This window comes from Eulemur rufifrons, chromosome 7 (assembly GCF_041146395.1).
Source record: "Eulemur rufifrons isolate Redbay chromosome 7, OSU_ERuf_1, whole genome shotgun sequence".
Taxonomy (NCBI): domain Eukaryota; kingdom Metazoa; phylum Chordata; class Mammalia; order Primates; family Lemuridae; genus Eulemur; species Eulemur rufifrons.
In genome coordinates, this window is record NC_090989.1 from 281,397,951 (window position 1) to 281,413,283 (window position 15,333).

Genomic DNA, 15,333 nt, shown 5'->3' on the forward strand with positions numbered 1-15,333 from the left:
GATGAGCAAATGGAGGCCTCAAGAAGTGAAGTCCCTTGCCCAGGTCACCACAGGGAGGCAAATCTGAGACTCAGCACTTAGGCTTATGTGATGTCATAGCTCGTTTAACCTTCATTGCATTACCTTCCCTGTTGCCTGGTTTGCCCTGGCCAGAGTCTCTAGGCCTTTGTGACATGTAGCTCATGACCAATAAGTAGTGCTATCTGATTGAAAATTATGAGATTTAAAGGGATACATATGTGTCCTTATACAGTGGCAAAATGGATATGGCTGATAGGATCTTTTAAGCTATCTTATTCTTTAGTTGGACACATGCTGGACCCACAGAGCTAGAGAACCTGGCAGGCTCTCACTGGGCAGCGTTTGCAGAAGCAGAGGAAGTGGGCTTGTTGGCATGTGTATGTGAAACAGCACGCATGTAGCTCAGGATTCTTGCGGTTCCCCCCTAGCGTTACTGGGTGGGCTAGAAACAGTGCAGGGGTCAGTCAGACCTGGGATCACCTGGTCCTGGAGGTCCCAAACAAGACCTCATGCCAGATTGCCGTGTCTCCCTTCCACCTGCGCTCCTACCACAGTCTTGCTTCCCGAGGTGGAGCTTCCACGTCCCGAATCCTGCTTCCTTCCTGACTCAATTCTATGGTGGGCACCTGCCCCATTTTTGAAAAAATACAACTCTGAATTTTTAAAAAAAATTCAGTCTCCTAATCTCTTCGGAGAAGAGTCCTCTTTTGGTGACTTGTTCTACAGTTACACATTTCTTAAATTCAGAAATTGCTTTCAAATGAATAAATTTTAGAAATATCCATTCCTGTTTATCCTATTCCCAGAGAAAACAAAAAGCAATTCTTCGCTTTTCTGAAACAGTGGTTTTCTAACTTACACATGCACACGGATCATGTGAGAGCTTGAAGATACAGTCTATTCCACATATTCTGATTCTGTAGGTCTAGAATAGAGACCAAGAATCTGCATTTTAAGCAAGCACTCCAGGTTATTCAAAACAGGTTGTCCATGGACCTTACTTTTAGAAACACTGCTCAGATCACATGCTTTAATGTAATTAAGGATTTTATTCTTTCTTTCTTAATATTCTTAATATTTTAAAATATTCTTAAATAGCCCTAAGTCCCTGAATTATTTTCTTCTAAGATATATTTTCCCAATAGTTATTGATTTTTATTTCTACCTCTGGTCTTTCTCATATTATCTACCTTTCACTTCAATTGGAAAATTTCTGCCATTTTGCAAAGTGCAAGGCCTTTCTACCTTACTGCCTCCTGGCTGCGTGAACTTGAACAGAGTACTTCCCCATCGTCTCCCCCCTTTCTCTCCTCAGTTTCCTTACCTGTGAAATGGAATTAAACTATACAAAATTCATAGGATGCTGTGAGGCTTAAGAGCTTCTAGCACATACCAGGTGCACATTAAAAGCCTATTCCTTTCCTAAACTAATGCAATATAGTAAACAAGTTAGTTCACAGCCTTTTTAATTTCTTTATTCCTTTTCTTTTTTTAATTAATGACTTATGTTTTAGGTTGATCAGAGGGAATCCTTGGGCTATACTTCCCTCTTGTGAAAAGACTGAGGTTCTCCTTTGCTTGTAACAGAATGCTTTTCATATCTTGCAAATGAGTTTCAGAAGCATCAAAAGCTGGATCTGGAAAGAATAGATCAGGTTTGATATGGTAGTGTACAGTTTGGCAATATTTTCAATATTTATTGCCACTAATTCAAAGTGTTTTGCTAGACCTGTTGATGTATGGTTTTATAACTAAATTTAAAAAGATCTGGACACAGTTTATAAGCATTACTCATTTTAAGAGGATTTAAGAGGATAAGGTCATTTTAGACTCAAAAGCAGAATGTTAGTAATAGTCATTAGCTTTTTAAAATAAACTTATATTCCAATGTAAAGTACAGCACATGTGAACAAATATCTGGGCCGGTATTAATAGACGGTATTCAAGGATATGGTTAGAATTTCAAAAATGCCTATTAATATGTAATTCTTGGCATTCAGCTGCCAATTTGAATGTAGCCCTTTAATCTGAATGCTGTATAGTAAGACTTTATTATAGTCTGATCCAAGGCCTTTAAACTTTCCAAAATGGCAGCAAAACAGATACTGTATTTTTTATTTTTAGCTTGTTTGTATTGGTGGAACCCTTTTGAACATTATTTTTGGCATTATATGTAGAGTTTGAAAGGTTCAAGACAACACTAAACAAGTTAGCAGTCATTACATGAAGACTGTCTAGCAGAATGACAATGTGTCCCAGAATCTAGAAAGCTTCCAGAGTCACAGCACTTATTACCTGGTGGCCTTGTAGCGCTGTCTCCAGATGACCGGAACTGTGTACTTCCCTGGGGGTTCATGAGGCCTGATCTGGTACTACAACACTAACAGTAGGTCCACTCAGTTGCAGTAAAAATATATCTTGTATGCTGATCAGAATTTGGCTGGACATCTCTGAAAAGTTAATGACATCCTGGCTGAGAACTCCTGTGATATACGCCACTCACATCCAGTCCAATCTTGAATTTTTATGTGCTATTTTTGGCAGACCTAAGTAAAGATCTTATTAACCATTCCTGGTGTACTGAAGATACCCAGGTTTTTGTCATTATAGGATAGGCTAGAGACTAGCCAGGGCATCTTAACCAAGGCTTTCTCTGATACATGTAATGACAACCTTACTTATTGGACCAAGGATATAGATATGCAATGCTTAATCTACGTGGTGGAATTTATTCTTGGTGTGAAGGGGCAGCCTAATCCACTGGCCAGGAGCCTGATCCTTGGAGCCAGGCAGCCTTGGGTTGAATCCATCTCTGCCTGTTTCCAGCTGTGGGACCAAGGGCAAGGTGCTTGACTTCTCTGAGCATCAGTTTTTACCAGAAGAATTGGGATAATAATTCTATTTTCTTCACAGGATCATTGTGTAAATGCAATTCAGTAATAAATGTAACATGCTTCTCACAAAAGTCTGGCACATAGTAAGATCTCAGTACATGTCAGCTGTTGTTATTCATGGCTGTAAGATGCAGACTAAATTTTTCTCCCTGTTGGAATTTAGTTATCTGATACTATTTATTAAATAGACTCCTTTTACTATTGTTATTAGAACTTACCTGATTTTTAACTTATGTGGTGCAGTTGGGTTCCTTATTTCTCACTATCTAGATTCCTGGGTCTGTGCCAGTAACACATTATTATTGTTACTTTATAATATGTTACAATATTGTCTATGGTCAGTCCTAATCAGAGTTATAAAAAGATTTGAGCCCAGCACAGCAATGAAATGGATTTTAAACAATGGTACCCCATGGCACTCACCAAAGGATGGGAAAAAGTTCCCTGCAAAGAGGGGATGCAGTCCCTTTCTCTCCAGCATTCACTGTGGAGACTAAATTCCGGTTCTTTTGAACTCACACCTCTTCTATTCCCAACTGCCTACTGGCCTGGATGTGTGATTTGACCAATGTGTCCGGCATTTGTGTAGCTGTCATGTGGGTTCCAGCTCTGACTGTTCATTCCTCAGACACCCACTGCCTCAGCCTTAATCACAGTAAGCTTGCCGAACATAAATGAGACCAGTGTTGGTAATTCCAGAGGAATTTGCATTCTCTCCAATATTCTCGGGGCCTAGGGTGTGCCTGGCACTGCGCACAGAGAAACTCGCCAGAAGCGGTGTAGGCTGGGGACGTCCCATGCCACCGTGGAGATGCGCGCAGTTTCAAAAGTGGTGCTGAGCGGGCCTGCGCTGCCCCGGGAGGCGCCAGGCTTCCTCGCCGCCGGGTGTTGGGATTGCGCTTCCTTCGCTGAGAAAGAGCTTCCAACGGCCGCGCTCGGACTTGCCCCGTTAAAATAGCCATCGGCCGCGGCTTGGTTTTTGCAGGCGGCGGAGGCTGCGGGCCGGGCTGGGCCTCGGGAGCGCCGGCGCGGCCAGGAGGGGGTTAAGGCGAGGGCGAAGGCAGCGGCGGGGCGGGGGCGGGCCTGGCGGGCGCCCGGCTCGAGCCCTTTGTTAACAGGCGCGTCCCGGCCGAGGCGGAGACGGGCCGCGGCCATGGGCGGGCGCGGGCGTGCTGGGCGGTGGTGAGGGCGGCCTGGCGGGGCCGGGGGCGCCCGGGGGGGCGCGCGGGCCGAGCCGGGCCTGAGGCGGGCCCGCGGGCCGAGCCGGGAGCGGGGCGCCGGACCCCGACGCCGCTGGCGCGGGAAAATGTTGGAGATCTGCTTGAAGTTGGTGGGCTGCAAATCCAAGAAGGGGCTCTCCTCGTCCTCCAGCTGCTACCTGGAAGGTAAGCCCGGGGCCGGCGAGGGGAGGGGTCCCGAGCCGTTGCGCGCCCGCCCGCCGCCGGGCCCTTCCTAGGCCTCGTCCGCCGCGCGCTCCCGCCGTCTGGCCCTCCTTCGGTTTCGGTCTCCGGCTCCTGCCCCCTTCCCTCTTGCTTTCTTTCTCTTTCTCTCGACGGCCCCTGGGCGCTGCCGGCCGAGTCTGGCGAGTGAGGGCCCCCAGCCCTCGCGCGCTGACCCTGGGAGGGCCCGCGGCTGGTGGCGATGGCCGGGCACCCGCCCCGGACGACAGGCACTGCCCGAGAAAGTTTGAAAAAGCGAACTCGACAGGCCTTAACCTCCTTGAGAGCCCACGTTGTGGAATTTTCACCATTAATTGGGAATTGTGTGTCAAAAAGGTCCACCCGTGTTTGTGAAAACATACGATTTCCATTAAGTATCGTGTACAAAGGGAACACGGCTCTACCATTTATGGATACAGAATTTCCAGTGATTTCTCCCCCCACCCCCATTCTTATCTACAGACCACGAAGAGGTTTCAGGAATTCTCTCTTTTCAAGGGAGGAAAGAGAAATTACACCCAGTTTTAAGAAGGACTTTTGAATGAGTCCAGCAGAGTACTTACTTGGGGCAGGGGCTGGGGGGGGGGGTGCTCATTTTAAGTTTCCTTCAGTAAAGCTTAAAGCAAGGAGTTTTTTGTTTTGCCTTCTTTCTAACACTTTGCTTTTCAATTCCATTTATTTTGATTTTTTTTCTTTCCTGTTGCTCGTCTTTAGTTTTTTGTTATAAGATGACAATGGTGGGGGGGCGGAATTGAAGATAATGAGTGGTGGTCATTTTTGCCGCTTCCAGAAGCGTACAAAATTGATCTAAGACTGATCATCCCATACTTCAACAGAAAGGCTGTTTGTACTTAAGAGATGTGATGATACTTGGCTTTTTCCATGGTTTTCATGTAGGATTTAAAATAGTAGAAATGTAAAGCTCACTTTAGCACAAGTAGGATTTCTGCTATAGTGCCATAAGTTCTACTGTTTTTCTTTTTAGAAATGAAGAGATAAATAAAGGCTTCATTAATTTTCCAACCTGATTTCTTTTCTTTCCAACTCTAAGCCTGCCTGGAGTCGCACATGCAGCTTAAACCACACACACCAGGCCAGTGCCGTGGGTGAAACCTGCTTGTCCTACTGGCAACTTGTGTACATCATCCCCCTTCTGTCTCTGGGATTTCAGGGGGCTCAATGCTCAGAGAAGCTTCATCCAGATGGAGTAGACTCACAAAGTCTAACGTTTGAAGGGAGGAGATAGTTTATTTGTCCCTGAAAGTTGGCATCTGAGCAACTAAAGTCATCTTCAGTTAATACATCGCTTATTTTTTCCAAGTTGCTCAAAAATGCTGAACACATTCTCATTTACATCTGTAACGAGTTAGTGTTAGGCATTATCATCTCCATTTTGAAGATGGATGCCTAATGCAAAGATGAATAGACTTTTGTAAGAGCTGGAAGAAAGTTTAGGTCACATTTTGGCCTGGGAGTAAACTGGATATTTAGTATATACCTGGCTGGTTTAATTTTTGTTTTGGGAAAAAAACTAAAGAGTCTTACTCCAGCATGTCTTGAAATGAATTATAATGTTGATTCTTAAGCTTTTAGATATCAAAAAAGTGCCGGTATAGCAGACTGCCTTGGGTTAAGGCTTCATCTGGGAAGGTGTCATTCTAGGAATTCTTTCTTATTAATGAGTTTTCCTTATTTTGTTATTATATTTAATTAGAGAAAGTAAATGGCATTATTGTTTTGTAGTTGAGAAAATTTAACAAACCTCAGTGATCATTTCTTAAAGACTGGAAGCACTATTTATCTTTTGGGAAAAACAGCTGCCAACATATGGATAAGTAATCCAGGCTTTCCATTTTCACTAACATCCTAACTCAATGTTTATTGACACCCACTCAGGGTCCTAGGGATCCCAGATCAGGGAGAAAATTGAATAAGGTCAAGTTTTCCATTGTTCTATCAAAGAAGGTTCTGCCATAAATGTAGTTTGATCATATATGCTACCTGCTACTCAGGCCTAGGTGTCAAAGAAACAATGGTAAACATAAAGATAGCTAATAATTATTAAATGCTTACTGTACAAGCACCAAGTAACTGTTTCAGCACTCTCTGTGATCTAATATACTTATTTCTCATGATGGCCTTATGATTATTTCCATTTTATAGATGAGGAAACTGAGGCATCAGAAGGTTAAGTACTTGTCTAAGGTCCCAGAGCTAGTGAGTGGGCACCCTGGGATTTGAACTCATACTGTCTGCTCTGGAGAGCCCATTCCTGGCTACTCTGTGCTCTACTGACTGTGACTATTTGTCTCCTTTGGAACCCACTGTGGGGTTTTAAATGGTATCTTCAGAAACTCCCCAACTATTGCTAAAATAAGGGTAGTCTTTCTCTTCCAGAAACCTGACAGTGGCAAAATGATTACATTTAGCAGTAGGATTAATTTTTTTTTAACGTATATAAAAGTATTTGTACATAAGAAATTCTAAAAGGGTATTTAGTGAAAAGTAATTACCTCTCCTATGTAGCTTCCCCACCTGTAGGCAGTCAGTCACTCGGGATTTTCATGTGTGTCCCTCTAGAAATAGTGTATGGATATACAAGCATTTCTAATACTTGAATTTTGCTCCCCAACTTTGTGAAAATGTGTGTTTACAGCAGTATCTATTCCCCATGACCACATTTAGTTTAACCATCTTTGCTCTACTTCGAATAGTGAATTTTCTAATTATTCCTTCCCCCTGAGATGTGAAAGAAAACATGGACAGTAGCCTTTTGAATTCAGGTTTTGCTTGTTTTTTTACTTTCATTTGTTCATGTGTTTGTATTTACACACATTGTGCTTGGATATTGTACATGGACATGATAGTTTTGTAGTTCTGTACTGTGGAATCAAAGACTAATGTCTGTGAAGTGAACTCTTCTTGAACTTTCAAAATTTATTTTAAGGGCCCACTTCTAAATGCTTCTTTTCAGCAGTTGGCTCAGCGAATGCTTTATGTGGTGCCAGCCACACAGATACACTTTTAGAACTTGTGCTTTGGAGAAGCTTACCCTTTCTTTCTAAATACTCTCTCCTGAGGTCATCACACTTCCCTTGTTTAGTAACAAAGAAAATCTGAGGCTCTCTCTCTGACCTGATGGAAGGCCAGTCTGTTCTTTTCATTTGGGTTACTTAACAATGCTTAACATTGTTGAGCATTTATGATGTGGCTGGCCTGGCGCTGAGCACATCATGTACAGCCTCAATTACTGCTCACACCAGCACTCTGAGGTTTCTAGAGAAGAGGAGGAAGAAGGGCCCTATGTCACTTCGGGTGGCAGTGCTTTTACATTGGGAGTCCGGGCATCCCAGTTTTCGTCTGATCTCTCTGAGCTTTTATTTCTTTACCTCTAAGACAGAGTGACTGTCCTCTGTCCAGCCCACCTTAGAGGATTGTTTTGAGGACCTGTGAGATGGTTGAAGGAAAGCTTTGAAATGTATGTATTTATATTGACATGAGATTCCTCTGAGATGCCCTTGAGTCCAGGCAGTTTTATGTCTACCACAAGTGTTCCAAGGGTCCCATTATCTTATGTAGGTGGGCAGCTCTGGAGCCAGCCGACCTGGACTTGTATGCCAGCTGCGCTCTTGGCTGGCCTTGGGCACTCACCAAACCTCGGTGTTCTCACTTCTAAAATAAGGCCTATAGCAGTCCCTACCTCACTGAGTTGTCGAGAGATTTCATGTAAATTGTTTAGCAGAGAGCCTAGTATATGTAAACTGTTGTTTTAAATAAATATTTAGCAGTCTAAAATGGTGGCTTTACCAATCTCTGTAATGGCTGAAGTGATAATGGAATTGAGCTGAACCCCACCTATGGTTTTACTTGTTGTTAATGAAGCAGTTTGTTTCCAAGTTTGTTTTTGATGAATATAATTAATACTTCCTGTCCTTGGTTTTTAGCTGAGAAGTATTTTTCCTCCTTTTGACCCTCTCTTATTCCCACAGTGAATATTTTTATTGTGCAAGAAAAATTCCCATTGGCTCATGGTTGGCATTTTATTTCTCCTCCCCAGAGGTAGTATTTCCACAGCTCCAAACAAGTGAAAACTGTAAATATCTTGCTACTTACTACCTTGTAAATTGAAGTCATTATAATTTTGCCAGTATAATTGCTGATCTGAAATAGAAGCAGGAAAAAATATCAATGGGTAGGTTTTTAAATGGGCCAAATGCAGTGGCTCGCGCTTGTAATCCTATCACTTTGGGAGACCGGGGTGGGAGGATTGCTTGAGGTCTCGGCAACAGTGAGACCCTGTCTCTACAAAAGGTAAAAAATTAGCCAGGCGTGGTGATGCATGCCCAAGTCCCAGCTACTTGGAAGGCTAAGGCAGGAGAATCTGCTTGAGTCCAGGAGTTTGAGGTTGCACTGAACTACGATGATACCTGGGTGACAGAGTTAAGACCTTGTGTCAAAAACAAAGCAAAAAACAAAAAATCACCAAACAACGATGTATAACAAGATCTAAAGATCAAATGGGACATTGGGAGAATTTAACTGCCTCCATAAGAGTGGATCACAATTAAACACACAGAAGAGCAATTTATAAAATAAATTCTTAAGTTTGTTTTTTCTTTGGAAAAAACAAACAAAATGGAAAATTTTAACCGTATCTCAAAAGCAGACAGCACATAATGAGCTCCCTTGTACTTATTATCCAGCTTTAACAATGATCAATTTATGGTCAATCTTGTTATTTTCTTGCATAGTAAAGTTACAGTTCTGAAGCCATAGAACAAATAGCTTGCTAGTTACTTAAAAAAAATTTTTTTTTATTATATAGAGATAGGGGTGTCACTGTGTTGCCCAGGTGGTCTTGAACTCCTCAAGGGTTCCTCCTGCCTAGGACTCCCAAAGGCTCGGATTATGGATGTGAGCCACTGCCAAGCCAAGTTATTTACTTTTGAGTGTGTAATTTTGTCCTCAGATGAGGAGAGTTGTTAATCTTTAGAAATTGGTTTTCAAATCCTTTTTTCTTAATGTGCACTGTAGATACTTTGTTATATTTGTGTGTTGCGTGGTGGTTATGGGGAAGACAGATAGGGAGAAGCCAAGAAACAGATGGGAAGGAGAGAAAGGAGAGGAAGAAAAGGAGGAAGGGAGACAGAAACAGAAGGGGCAGATACAAGCAGGTACTGGGAGACAAAGACAGAAGGGTTGGGAGAGAAGGAAGAGAGGAGGGAGAGAAAGACATCCAGAGGAGGAGAAAGAGCAAGCTGGGGTTGGGGTAGTGCAAGAGACTGTGAGTGAGAGAGACACAGACAGATTGATGGACAGGCAGCTGATAGATGGATAACTAGAGGGGAGACTGACCCGTAACCTCTCTCTGCTTCCATTTCCTTCCCTCCCGAATGCCCTAGAGTCTTCCTAATAGGGTTATAGGGATTCAGTGCAGATAAAGTGCTGGCACTCAGTAAAGGATCAGTATTAGCTATTATTCTGTCATATAAAGTTGTATAAACTTTAACCTCATCGTGCTTAAATTCTCTACAGAGGCCTTATCCTGATCTATCTTACCAGTCCTCAAATTTAGCTAATAAGCATTGCACATTGAATACCTTCAAATTATATTTAAAGGCAGGCCATGGATAAAATTGGGCATTGCCTTTGGAGCCAAAATACCATTTTGGTATATGTGGTGTGGCGGGGGGGCGGGTCATGTTCACTTTACCAGATTAGCAGTAAAAATCCTAATGGCTAACAAGACAGTCTGGGGAAATCGCTTGCCATTGGGTAGCCCAGTTAGTTCAGAGACTCTGATCTGAACTGACCCGGGAGTCCATGAAGGCACATTCATGAAGAAGCAATGTGAAATTAGTGTGTTTAAATCACCCGTGGCTGGCAGCAGAAGGGGAGGCTTTTCAGGCTGTTGCAAATGGCCTGTGACAATAAAAATGCTGGTGTGGTTCACAGGCTCACTATGCACAGTTTGGATCTGCGGCCAGTGCGGGGATTCCTGGAACCTTTCGAGGAGGCATTGGGGATCTTACCATGCTGTCTCCCTGTTAGGAGTCTGTAACAAATCCTGTTTCTTTTGAGAGCACAGAGAAATTTTTAGTTTCACCTTGTTTTAGGACCTTAGCCTTGGTTTATATTTCATTTAGAACAAATCATTGTATTCCCCAGGCCTTCATAAAGGCTTTCCTGGTCAGGTTGCATTTGTTTTTCATCCTTACTGTCTGTCATTGTTGCTGTTCTCATCAAGGGTTAACAGATTGTTAAGCTACACTTTTTCAGTTATGACTTAGTATTTTACCTTGCCGCCAAAGACAAGCAAGTGCAGGTGCTCCCCATCAGTGCTGTGTGTGCTGCATTGCACTGAGCAGCTGCTGAGGACTGTGAAATAAGAAGACTTGGTCTCTGCCCCAAAGGAGTTTACGTTATTGTGGTGACAACAATAAGGGAAGGAATAGTGGCCCTGTAGTGCAGTGTCCCGGGCTGGCATTCATGCAGAAGTTCTTCCTGACAGTCCAGCTAGGCTGATGCCATTGTTGCCGTGTTATGCAGTCAAGAAACAGGCTCAGAAATGAACATCTTCAACACATGGTGGTGCTGAGATTTGAATAAGACCTACCGTCCCCGCCCCGCGCCCCCCCCCCCCCCCAGCCCACACCTATTGTACTATAAGGGACATGGGAACAGAATCCTTACTGTGTGATGGGTGTAGGGTGGTAATAAAAACAGATAACAAGTACCCAAATGGGATGAAGGAGAAGTAATCAGGTGGGAGTGAGGTGGTGGGGAGGAGGAAGGACCAGCTAATGGTTTCCTGGAGGTGGGGAGGCCAGGAGGAGAGGAGAAGCTGGGAAGGGCATGGCAGGGAGAGTAAATGGCACTTGTCAAGGTGCAGTCAGGAGAGCCAGCAAGGAGGCGGGTCAGGGGAGCTGCACCGAATCTGGGGAGGCAGGAATGGAAAGGGGAATGGGGCAGAAACTTCCAGCCTAGACCTTGAAGGGCTTCGTGTGCCTGCGTCAGGAGCTCAGACTTTTCCTGCAGTGGTGGCAGAAATGACAACCCCAACCAATTTTTGAGGGCCCATGTATGCTTAGTAGCAGTGTGTCCCATGTTAGCTGCAAACTGCCAACTACCCCTCAAGGCATATGATGTTCCCAACATTACCCAGGTGACACTGCTGGTCAGTGGTGACTGACCATTGACAGACAGGCTGCCTCTCAAGCCTGTGCTTACCTCTGCCCCTTGGCCGACAGCCATCTCCAGGGGATTATAAGCAGGAGCGTGACCTGGTTAGCTCTGCATTCTAGAAAGATGGTTCTGATAGTAGGGAGTGGAGGTGGAATGGTCAAAGTGGGGAAACCAGCCAAGGGTGTGGTGGGGCATGGAGAGGACAGGAACGATGAGCGATTTAGGAGGAGCAATGCCAAGACGTGGGGTGTGAACAGACCAAGGCCGACTCCCAGCTCTAGTCCTGGCACAGACATGAGTGCTGGTGTTCAGCATGGTTTTGGAGATGGTGGTGTGTCTACTTATGAGGGTCTTTATTCCCCTGCTTCTAGTAATTGGAAACTTTTTGACAGTAGATTATTAGAAGGTGATACAAAATTCGGTTTGTTTTTTTTTTTTTTCCTTTTTGGTTGAGAGGGGCATGGGGACCGCGTATCTTCAGAAAGGTTAATATTTGGACTGTTGATAGGGACAGAATTTAAAATTGACTGGCTTAGAACATCGTAATATAAAAAAATTCCAGGGGAAATATTTAAACCTTTCACTAATTCAAATAACTTTATTTTTTAAAGGAGGTTTCTCTAGAAACCTGTTTAATCTACTGCCCATAATGCCCATAAGTGGAAAGTAGTACAACTGCATTTATTTTATTTTAATTTAATTTAATTTTATTTTTTGAGACAGAGCCTCACTCTGTTACTCGAGCTAGAGTGCCGTGGCGTCAGCCTAGCTCACAGCAACCTCAAACTCCTGGGCTCAAGCGATCTTCCTGCCTCAGCCTCCCGAGTAGCTGGGACTACAGGCATGCACCACCATGCCCAGCTAATTTTTCTATATATTTTTAGTTGTCCAGCTAATTTCTTTCTATTTTTAGTAGAGACGGGGTCTCGCTCTTGCTCAGGCTGGTCTCGAACTCCTGAGCTCAAACAATCTGCCCACCTTGGCCTCCCAGAGTGCTAGGATTACAGGTGTGAGCCACCTCGCCCGGCCTATTTTAAAAGAAAATTGTATAATTTAGATTTATCACTAATTTATACCAGCCTTTTTTTGGGCTCTTCTCCCTATCAGATTACTGGGGTTTTACTGAACTAATTCCTTAGTGCAGGAGGAGTTGCTAACCTGGCCCTTACAGTCTAGGATAGAATTCAGGGGCTCCATGTCCTAGACTCCAAGGGCCAGCCAGGTTAGCCCTGAGGTTACTGCTCTAACTAAAATTTGGCATTTAACTTTTTAAGAATATAGGTAACAAACCACAGTAATATTAGCAGTATTTACTGCTGGACTCTTTGTCCAGTAGAAATTAGGGATTTTCATATCATGTAACAGCTGTGATTATTATTTATACTCATCACTACTTTGAAATGACAGTAGTTACCATTAGATCTTGTTATTTAATGTGTTAATAAATGCATATTTTATGCATTAATAAGTATTGCATCACAAATTAATTTTTAAAAATATTTTCATGACCATTTCTTTAAAAAAAAAATTTTTTTTTTTGAGACAGGTCTTGCTCTGTCACCCAGGCTGGAGTGCAGTGGTGCAATCATAGCTAAATGCAGCTTTAAACTGCCAAGCGATCCTCCCACCCCAGCCTCCTGACTAGCTAGAACTACAGGCATGGGCTACCACACCTGGCTATTCTTTTAAAAAAATTTTAGAGATGAGGTCTCAGTGTGTTGCCCAGGCTGGTCTCAAACTCCTGGCCTCAAGCGATCCTCCTGTCTCGGCCTCCAAAAGTGCTGGGATTATAGATTTGAGACACCATGACTGGCTTTTTGAGACCTATTTTAGTATGATTGTTTTCCTTTGAAGTCCTCTGTATTTTATTTTATGCATTTACAAACTTCATTCTGAGCAGGAGCCCCTAGGCATCACTTACTTGCCACCAGAGGGGTCCATGGCATGGCATAGGTATGGAGCCCGGCCTTAGTGGCCTTGGTGTGGCAGGCTGGCCTTGGATTCCTGGTTAATCCTTCTTCTCTTGCAGTACATTGTCTTGTTCAGGGTCCAGCCCCTTCTCACCCGAGTGAGCTCACCCTGTCAGAACTCCTGGCCCTCAGTGTCTGTGTTCTTTAATTTATAAATTCATCCATGGGACAGCACTTGTCTTCTATTAGACTTGAGTGTGTGCAAGTTTTCGTTAGTTGTGTTTCTCCCACAAGGACCAGAGGTGCATGATGATCTCTGCATCATCACGACCCTCCCCTGTCCTTATTCCCCATCTGTGGACACAGTGTTTTAGGGTACTGGGAAATTTTGTTCAGCGTGTGAAGATAATGCAAAGGCCATGTTTTTTTAAAAAAATAATTTTAACTACTCTGTGTGAAGGTGTAAATTACAAAATAAAGGACCATGTAGAAGTAGATGACTTTCATCAAGTTCAAATTGTGGGAAGTAATACTTTTCCTCTAAGCTCATATTATGAAAAGTTGTATGAGACTGTTATAAACTGACTTGAGAACAGTCTGAGCATGATCTCATCAGTTGGAACAGAGTATGAAATAAAACACGAAGCCGTCCCTCTTTTTAGAGGGATCTGTTTTATAGATTTTTAAATTACAGAGATTCCTTGAACTGGAGGACAATAATGAAGTATCCACAAAGGAAATAAGAATAAAGCAACAAGAGTTTCATAATTGAATGTGAGCAAAAGTTAAGGGGAATGTTTGTCACGTCTGACACATCCCTGCCCTCTTGCCCCTCCGCACGCTGAAATGTCTCTGAGACATTCTTCCGGAGAGCCCACAGTGTGGACAGTAATGAGTGCTGTGCAGCTGGTTTCTCTGCGCTCTAGAGGGAACTGTGCACAAGTGACCTTGGGCACAAGTGCCAACAGGAAGGTGGGAAGCTTCCCGGGATGTTTTTCCTGGAGATGAAGGCTCCGCTTTGGGGACTGTGGGGTAGCCGGCCACTGCAGTGTGTGAGCGTCCTACTTCCCTTACTGTTTTCTATGTCTGGTTCAGCAGCAGCAGCCCCTGGAAGTCTAGACCAGATACGTGGTATCAGAGAATCTTTTGTAAACTTTTTTGATCAGTGACTCACAACATTGAGAGAGGATTGTTTGTATGTGAAACAATCTTTAAATTGTACTTTAAAGACCCAAACCGTTTCTTGGAATACTTTCCAAACAAGTTAATCATGCATAGATCCAGTGAATTTTGTGGCCTGGTTTTCACTGAATTTCCGAACAATTTGACATACTCTTATAGCCAGCGTCATAGCTTTTTAGTGGTGTGGAGGCATTTTTAGATATGACCATTCTTGGTGCTCGACTGGCTAATTAATTAATAACTTTTCCTGAGTTTACTTGGTGGATGGAAACCTTTTTGTTAAATCATGGCAAAATAACAAAAGGGTTTTAAATGGGGTGAAAGGTACTTTTGAAGATCCAAATCTTAAATATATTTAAAATATGACTCAGAAAGGATGCTGCAGAAAATGTGCACTAAAAAATTTTAAGAATAGCAGATGCTAAAATTTATTCCCCAAGACTTAACAACAGCCAAAAGATCTGCTGGAAGAACAGGAGAGGGGAGTATTTGGGACATCTTTTTTGAATGAAGCCTTTAGGCTTCTTTAGGGGTCTAACTTCCTGACAGTGGGGCTGGCAGAAAGTTCCTGTTAAGCAAGAAAGATTTAACTACATTCTGCAACTTTGGCCTTGTAAGCTGTGATCATTTTTAAAGTTGACGAGCATAGTTCACTATGAAATGAAGCAAGTAACTTGGCATTTGCTCACTGTGAGTCAATTT

General features: G+C 43.2%; 1 protein-coding gene across 4 annotated transcripts in view; it reads left to right on the forward strand.

The window, feature by feature from the left end:
* The window catches only part of ABL1 (ABL proto-oncogene 1, non-receptor tyrosine kinase), a 124,193-nt gene that overhangs the window by 72,780 nt on the left and 36,080 nt on the right, over window positions 1-15,333 (forward strand). For 2 of the 4 annotated variants that reach the window (XM_069476959.1, XM_069476960.1), the window contains exon 1: window positions 4,222-4,300. The exons of the other annotated variants lie outside the window; for them this stretch is intronic. In XM_069476959.1, the coding sequence (XP_069333060.1) occupies window positions 4,222-4,300 (79 nt within the window). Of the gene's footprint in view, window positions 1-4,221; window positions 4,301-15,333 lie in introns of those variants that run through there. 4 annotated transcript variants of the gene reach the window in all.